Genomic DNA, 7,900 nt, shown 5'->3' with positions numbered 1-7,900 from the left:
AGCACTGCGGGAGGTGCTCCTCCCACGCTGGCTTCCTCTGATGTCATCTTAAGCCTCTCAGCCTTGCCTCAGCCCCGTGTTTCCCCATCACTGTCTTCTGATGTCCACTTTTAGAAGCAGCAGTGGAGGCATTTGGGAATGAGAGCTAACCATCTATTTCTGGAGCGAAAGAGTTTGTAATCCTACAATGTGATAAATCTCTGTCTTCCTTCATGAAGACAGGTTCACAGTCCAGAAGAGAAGAGAAACAGAAGCAGCGCCATGCTAAAGACTAGGAATATTTGAATGCTTTAATTACATCATGAAATAATAATATCATAGTCTATTTTACAAGTTAAAGGTATGAGACTGTATGAAATAGAAGTGGTAGGGAGAAAAACCTAAATGGGTCAGTTAGGTAAATTTTTTTCAAAACCAGAGGCCAAGAAGGTGGGGCAGGGACAGACGCAGTGTGGTTCCTGGTATGGGTTTGCTCCCATGCTTGCACCAGGAAAGAGTTGAGGCTTGTCCCTTGCCCTTGGTTGGGGTTGGGAGTTTAGTCTTGTCAGTGAAGATGGAGGTTTTGGGAGGAGAGGCCAACTGGCTACCTATACGGAGCTGGGTTCCTGGTGCCACAGGTGGGTCTGCGTTGGAGGAATCAGCTGGAGTATCAAAAACCAAACGTGGAGGAGAAAAGCAAAGCTTCCTCCTGCCCTGTTCCAGATTCTTGAAGTGCACACACGTTCTTCTCTCAGACGTAGAAAAGCCTCACTCTGGACGTGCTGACAAGAAGGTCGTCATCAAAGAACTTGGTCTCTATGATGACATTGCCCCTGTGGGAGAGAATCGAGAGGGTAAAGACAGTGAGTGCCACAGGCCACGGCACCCCTTCTACAGATGGTGTCCATTTGGGTTCTCCAGGCTGCGTACAGGTACCACCTCGAGCCTTAGTTTGGGCATCACAATCCTTGTTCAGAGTCAGGTGTGGTGGTGCACACCCATAATTCCAGTACCCATAGGGCTGGGACAGGAGGAGGAGTTCAAGGTTAAGTCTGGCCCATCTAGTGAGATTCTCTCTCAGAATGAGAACAAAGCCAGGCACAGTGGTGCACACCTTTAATACCAGCGCTAGAGAGGAAAAGGCAGGCAGATCTCTGTGAGCTCCAGGTTAACCTGGTCTATGTGGTGAGTTCTAGGCCAGCCAGGGTTGCAAAGTGAGACCTTATCTCAAAACAAAAACAAAGCAAAGCAAGCTAGGAGGTGGTGGCTCTTGCCTTTAATTCCAGCACTCAGGAGGTAGAGGCAGGGGGATCTCTGTGAGTTCAAGGCCAGCTTGGTTTACAAGAGCTAGTTCCAGGACAGGCTCCAAAGAGAAACCCTGTCTTGAAAAACCAAAAGACCAAAACCAAAAGAAACAAAGGAACAAAAAACAAAGCAAAGCAAACAAAATTAAAAAATGTCTGCATGGGTTAGATTCTTACAGGGTGTTTAACTTATGTGATGAGAGTCTGTTCCCATCAAGTGCAGAAGTTGGAACTCAGAGTATGCCTTTTGTCTTGACACACTGACGTCTTCGCTGAGTGTTCTGCACACAGATCCCACCGACACCTCTGGCCGCAGATCCTGGCCAACCTCAGGGAGGCACTTTTCCCTATAACACTAACTAAAAAAGACAGCTAGGGTTCCCTGCCCTGCACTTCTCTCCTGACTTTGGGTAGTAGCACCCTGCTCTTCCTTTGTGGACAATCCGCTCTTCTAGTCTCTGGGTCAGCTGAGTGACCCCTCTCTCACCTTGCAAAGGGGGTCACAGCATTCTGTTCATGCCAGTCAGATTTCTTCACCTTTGACACAGGGAAGGGAAGACAGCACAGCTTCTGGCCCTTGTCTCTTCCCAGCTGCGAGGGCTCTGCTTGGTCTAACTCAGGTCTATTAGCCAGGGTTTGTTTCTGTGGTTTGTGACCAAAGAACATTAAACGAGGCACTGGACTATGAGGATGGGGTCAGATGGCCATCCCAGTGGCCATTCTGTTTGCGTCTTCCTTTCCTGGCTGGACCAGAGAGTGATCCCAGAGTCTTGTGCGTGCCAGGAAAGAACATTCCCACTGAGTCACAAATGGCAGTGCTCCCATTTATAAAATGGAATATTACTGCCATACCAAATTACCTTTGAGGGTTTTTTTTATATTTTATTTTTAAAAAATCGTTATTTTAAGACTGGGTGTGGTAGCACATACCCTTAATCCAGAACTCAGAAGGCAGAGTAGGGAGATCTCTGTGAGTTCGAGGCCAACCTGGTCTACATAGCAAGTTCTAGGGCAGCCAGAACTAAATAGAGAGACCTTGTCTCAAAGAAAAACATTTTTATTTTATGTGCATGGTTGTTTTGCTTGCATGTGAATCTGTGTAACATACATGTGCCTGGTGCCCGTGGAGACTATTTGGGGGTATCAGACCACATGGAACTGGAGCTACAGAGAACTGAGAGTTGTCAAGTGGGTGCTGGACTCAAGCTTGGGTCCTATGGAGACAGCTGGTACTCTGAACTGCTGAGCCATCTCTATAGCGCCTCTATCTCTTCTACACTTGGTGTGGCTTTCATGAAGGATCTCCTGGCAGACGACCTAGGGTTACACAATTATTCGTGGGTCTAAACTTTTAGACAACATTACCACTGACACTTCTTTCTGGCGGTGCTAGGCATAGAACTCACTTATGTTAAGCAAATTCTCTGTCACTGAGATATATCCCCAGGCCTACTGAAATACTTGAAAGACTCAATCTCCTCCCACGAGAAAATGATAAGTGGGCAGTTACTGACAGTGTCTTTACATTTTATTTTATTATTATTATTACTGTGTATCTGTGTATGATCTGTGTGTCGCTGCAGGAACATGTGGTGTACGTGTTACACATGTACCATAGCACACACCACATGTCAAAGGACAACTTTCAGAGACCTTTCTCTCCTTCTAGCCTGGGCTCCAGGGATCAAACTCAGACCACTGGGTCTGTGGCACTAAGAACTTTTACTAGCTGAGGCATCTTGCTGGCCATCGACAGTGGTTTTTGACAACACAAATGAACTGTTCTTTGATGAGGAAGTAATTACTGAATTCTAGGCCAGTCTCTGGAAGCCAAGGCCCAAATGTTACCCTCTACGATGGAGCCTCTGGAGGATGTGTTAGGGGATCCAGAGCATACAGGGACGCAATGAGAGAGCGAACCGCTGGATTTGACATAGATTTTGTGCTGCTTTCTTTCAATGCCTCACTGTGTCCGTGAAAGCAAAGCTCAGCAAGATTGGACATCACTCAGCAGGGCGGTGGTAGCACACGCCTTTAATCCCAACGCTCAGGGGGCAGAGGCAGAGGGAGCTCTCTGAGTTTGAGGCCAGCCTGTTTTGCAAAGCGAGTTTCAGGACAGTCAGGGCTACACAGAGAAACTCTGTCTCAAACAACAACAACAACAAAACTCAAAAAACAAAACACATTATCACCCAAAGATAAGTTGTCAGGGTGAACTGGAAATTAAAATGTGGTCTAAAGATTTTGTCCTGTTATTTTTCACAGGACAAAAGTCAGTTATCTTGACACAGGCCTGGGTACTCTTCTCAGTGAGTAACCTTGACACAGGCCTGGGTACTCTTCTCAGTGAGTAACCTTGACACAGCCCTGGGTGCTCTTCTCAGTGAGTAACCTTGACACAGGTTTGGGTACTCTTCTGCTCGTGTCTCTCTAGATCTCTGCCTGTGAACAGGACCAGGAGTCCCGACTGCCCCGAAGCCTGTTTTGAGACACACTTTGACGTTCCCTGAAGCCTCACTCACGTTAGGACGCTGGCGGGCATCATCTGGGACTCGGGTGCTGCTTCTATCAAGGACTGCCAGGTATTTGTGGAGTTAGGGATCACAAAGCCAAACTCGAAGAACCACTCTGAAGGAAGAAGGAAAAGCCAGTGAGCAGGCGCTATCTGTGGGTATGGGAACCATAGGCTAATTGTCCCTCTCCTTTAGAGTGGACTCTTCCTACCAGGAACCATGAAAGGAACCTATCGGATTCCTCCTACACCAGAGGCACACGAAAGGACACAGACACCTGCGCAGACTTTTCTTTTCATTTGTGCACAGACGACTTCTTTTTTTCTTTTCAAGACAGGGTTTCTCTGTGTAGCCCTGGATATTCTGGAACTCGCTCTGTAGACCAGGCTGACCTCAAACTCAGAGATCCACCTGCCTCTGTCTCCCGAGTACTTGGGATTCAAGGCATGAATCAGCATAGCCCAGCTAAACAGTATTTTCTTAGGAGTAGGCACATGTGCACTAAAATAAAGGTAGAAAGGCCTTTCGAATTTTAGTTTTACGGTGCCTACATGTTTTCTTACGTTTTGACAGCTCATGCAGGGAGTCCCTACTAGTTATAGTTTACGATGTGTAGGTACAGTCCTATACTAGCTACACTGTATCAGAGCTGCTTCTTCCAAGACCACACTATAATCCCACACAGGTCCAGGCACAGGCCCCCAAGCTTCCAGGGTGTGTTTAGCCTTGTTTTGTCTTCACTGGGGTCCTCAGTGCAGAATGTAGGATTCCACTGGTTATAAAACTAGTATTTTCAAAGCACTGCTATGCCTTTCACCCTGTCCTACACCCTGGTTCCAGGCACACAGGTAGCAGAATACCTTCTAGGCATTGCCCTTTGAAGTAAACTTTTTGCTCCAGGCGGAATTTTTCCATTTGTTCTGCAGAAGAAAAGTTCAGTTCTCGAGACACTGCCTTGCACTTGAGGATTTTCTTGGGTACACGGGCTGATGAGAGAGAGAGAGAGGTTGGTACCCTTCTAAATGAGAGCCACAGGACTGTGATGTTATAGGTTCCCGTGAGTTCCTCTGGCTGCCTTAGAGAACATGCTATGCTTATTAAACTTCATGAAGTTCCCTGGTGACTGCATTTTACTCCAGCTGAAGGCAGAGATCTAATAGGGCAACACACGTGACCTGTTGCCAAGGAACACAAGACCTGGTGTCTCCATAGGCCTCACCTAGCTGCTCTTGGCAGGCTCAGGCTGGGAACGTCCTCCCTCTATGCAGGCTGCACGGGGCCTTCTCTATATTCTGATTCTTTGAAATGCTTCACCTTTTCTCTTTTCCTCCAGAGAGATAAAAATAGAAATTTTGTTTGGGAAAAAGTTGAAACGTGAGCTTATAGCTTTTCTTTTTTGAGACAGGGTCTCAAGTGGTTCAAGATTGGCTCTGAATTAACTATATAGCTGAGGCTGGCCTTGAACTCTTGATCTTCCTGCCTCAATCTGCAAAGTGCTGGGATTACAGGTATGAGCCATCATATCCTAGATCTAGGTATGGCCCGATGCTAAAGTGGACTTGGGGAAGTGAGAGAAAGAAATGTAAAAGTGTTCTGTTTGCCGGCAGGGCTCACCTGTCTACTGGCTGTGTGTTTACTTAGCTCCCTGGTACCAGGGTCTGTGCTGGCACTGGGCATAGCTTGTGCATTCAAGGGTCTGCAAAGTACCTTCATGCTCCACACCAGGGACAGACAGGTCTTCCGTTCCTTGCCAGAGTATCTTTCCTGTCTCGGCATCCCGAAGATTCATCCAATTTCTGATCAAACATGATTAAGGAAAAGTAAGGTCCCCAGAGTGACTCCTACCGTGTAGTGGAGGGTCTCACTTTGCCATCCCATTCACTGTTTAGTTTGTGTCAAGTCTGCCAAACTTCCCATGAAAGCAGGTGGGTATATGTAGGAGAGTCCAAAAGATACCTAAAGGAAGAGGCAGAGACCACCAGAGAGATTTTTTTTTTTTTTTTTTTTTGGTTTTTTGAGACAGGGTTTCACATCTGTAGCTTTGGAGCCTGTCCTGGAACTCCCTTGGTAGACCAGGCTGGCCTCGAACTCACAGAGATCCGCCTGCCTCTGCCTCCCGAGTGCTGGGATTACAGGCGTGCGCCACCACTGCCCGGCGCACCAGAGAGATTTTTATCTACATTATCTAACATAAGAATTCAGAGACAAGGTCTGTGATGTAGCTCAGTGGTAGAGAGCTTGCTTAGCATTTGCAGGTCCTGGTTCAATCCCCGGTATTGGGAAGAAAAAAAGACCTCAAAGATAGGCAACTTCTATATGCTGTGAATATACTTTATTACCAATGGTTAATAAAGAGGCTTATTTGACCAATTGCCAGGAAGAATAGAGCCCGGTAGGAAATCCAAGCAAATGTACAGGGAAAAAGAAGGCAGAGTCGGGAAGATGCCAGCAGTCGCTGGAGGAGTAAGACGCCAGAGCATTACCCATAAGTCACAGGGTGCACGGTGACACACAGATTGTTAGAAATGGGCTAATTTATATGTAGAGCTAGCCAGTTAGAAGCCTGAGCCATTGGCCAAATAGCTGTAATCAATATTAAGCCTCAGAGTGGTTATTCGGGAACTGGCAGGCAGGAGAGAGAAACCTCCAGTTACAAAAATTGTAAGCGAGGGCTAGAAAAATGAATAGTGAAAAAAATCTAAATGTGTCAAAGGAATCAGCCAAAACAGTAAAAGACACAGGAGGGTATCCAGGGTACTGCCAAGGCACTGAGTCACACAGACAGTGCCGTCATGGGGATCACAGGCCTGTAAGCCTTGTTCACTAGCACGGAGCTACCAAACAGCCTTTCAGTGTCCTGCTCTTAACTGTGAGTAGACAGCCAAGCCGTGGCGAACTGGTTCAGCGGGAACAAGCACTTGTTGCACGAGCCTGACAACTTGAGTTTGATCTCTGGATCTCATGGTGGAAGTGCAGAATAGATTCCCAAAATTCGTCCTCTGACCTCTCCAAAAGTGTTGTGGTATACATGCATGCATGCACGTGAAAACACACACACGCACAAACACATGTATCCGTCAAGAATCACCAGAAATCACGAAGGTATTTACTATGAAAGACAACCCAAAACAAGAGAAAAAGGGGACTACAGATGAAGATGCAAACTTAAAAAAAATTACAAAAATAATAGACAGACAGCACCAGACGATGGCTCAGTGGTTAAGAGTGGCTGCTACTTAAGGGCTGGAGAGACACCTCAGCACTGACTGCTCTTCCAGAGGACCCGGGTTCAACTCCCAGCACCCACATGGAAGCTCACAACTGCCTGTAATTCCAGTTTCAGGGGACCCGAAACTTGCCATGGTAAAACACTAATGCACGTAAAGAAAGAGAGAGAGAGAGAGAGAGAGAGAGAGAGAGAGAGAGAGAGAGAGAGAGAGAGAGAGAGCAGGCCGAGTCAGGGAAATGCCATGTAGCTGCTAAAGGAAAATAAAACCATGGAATACAAGTGGAAACTGGCTACCCAAATTTACAGTTCCAGAGGGAGTAGAGTCCATCCCGGCAGGGAGGCATGGCAGTAAGCGGCAGGCATAGTGGCAGGAGCAAGAAGCTAAGAGGCCACATCCTCAGCCCCAAGCACAGAGCAAGAGAGAGGGAACTGGAAGTGGGGTGAGGCTGTGTACTCTCAAAGCCCGCCCCCAATGACATACTTTCTTCAATAAGGCTCCACCTTCTAAACCTCCCCAGACAGTATCACCAACAGGGGACCAAGTGATCAAATGGCTCAGCCTGTGGAGAGCATTCCTTATTAAAGTCACCACAGGCTCAAAGTAATTTGATAGAAAAGGGGCACTTTTTTTTCAGCAAATGGTAGTAGAGCAACTGGATGTTTATGCTCCCTTATAAAAGACCACATCTCCCCACAAAAGCCCCCACCATCCTTATATCTTATGACAGACCGCATCTCCCCACCAAAGCCCCCACCATCCTTATATCTTATGAAAGACTGCATCTCCCCACCAAAGCCTCCACCATCCTTATATCTTATGACAGACCGCATCTCTCCACAAAAGCCCCCCACCATCCTTATATCTTATGACAGAC

The 7,900-nt window shown here is 47.0% G+C and overlaps 1 protein-coding gene across 2 annotated transcripts in view; it reads right to left on the bottom strand.

The window, feature by feature from the left end:
* Positions 1-266: 266 nt before the first annotated feature.
* Positions 267-7,900, bottom strand: part of Pde6d (phosphodiesterase 6D) — a 54,564-nt gene continuing 46,930 nt past the window's right edge. The window contains exons 2-5 of one of the 2 annotated variants that reach the window (XM_005361759.3): positions 5,504-5,592; positions 4,657-4,782; positions 3,806-3,911; positions 267-812 (exon numbers count right to left, since the gene is read on the bottom strand). In XM_005361759.3, the coding sequence (XP_005361816.1) occupies positions 731-812; positions 3,806-3,911; positions 4,657-4,782; positions 5,504-5,592 (403 nt within the window). In that variant the 3' untranslated portion in view covers positions 267-730. The other variant, XM_026786239.1, reaches the window with a different exon arrangement.

This window comes from Microtus ochrogaster, linkage group LG4 (genome assembly GCF_000317375.1).
Source record: "Microtus ochrogaster isolate Prairie Vole_2 linkage group LG4, MicOch1.0, whole genome shotgun sequence".
NCBI classification, from domain to species: Eukaryota; Metazoa; Chordata; class Mammalia; order Rodentia; family Cricetidae; genus Microtus; species Microtus ochrogaster.
The sequence above is the reverse complement of the archived record's forward strand: the minus strand, read 5'-3'. Positions and strand labels throughout refer to the sequence as shown.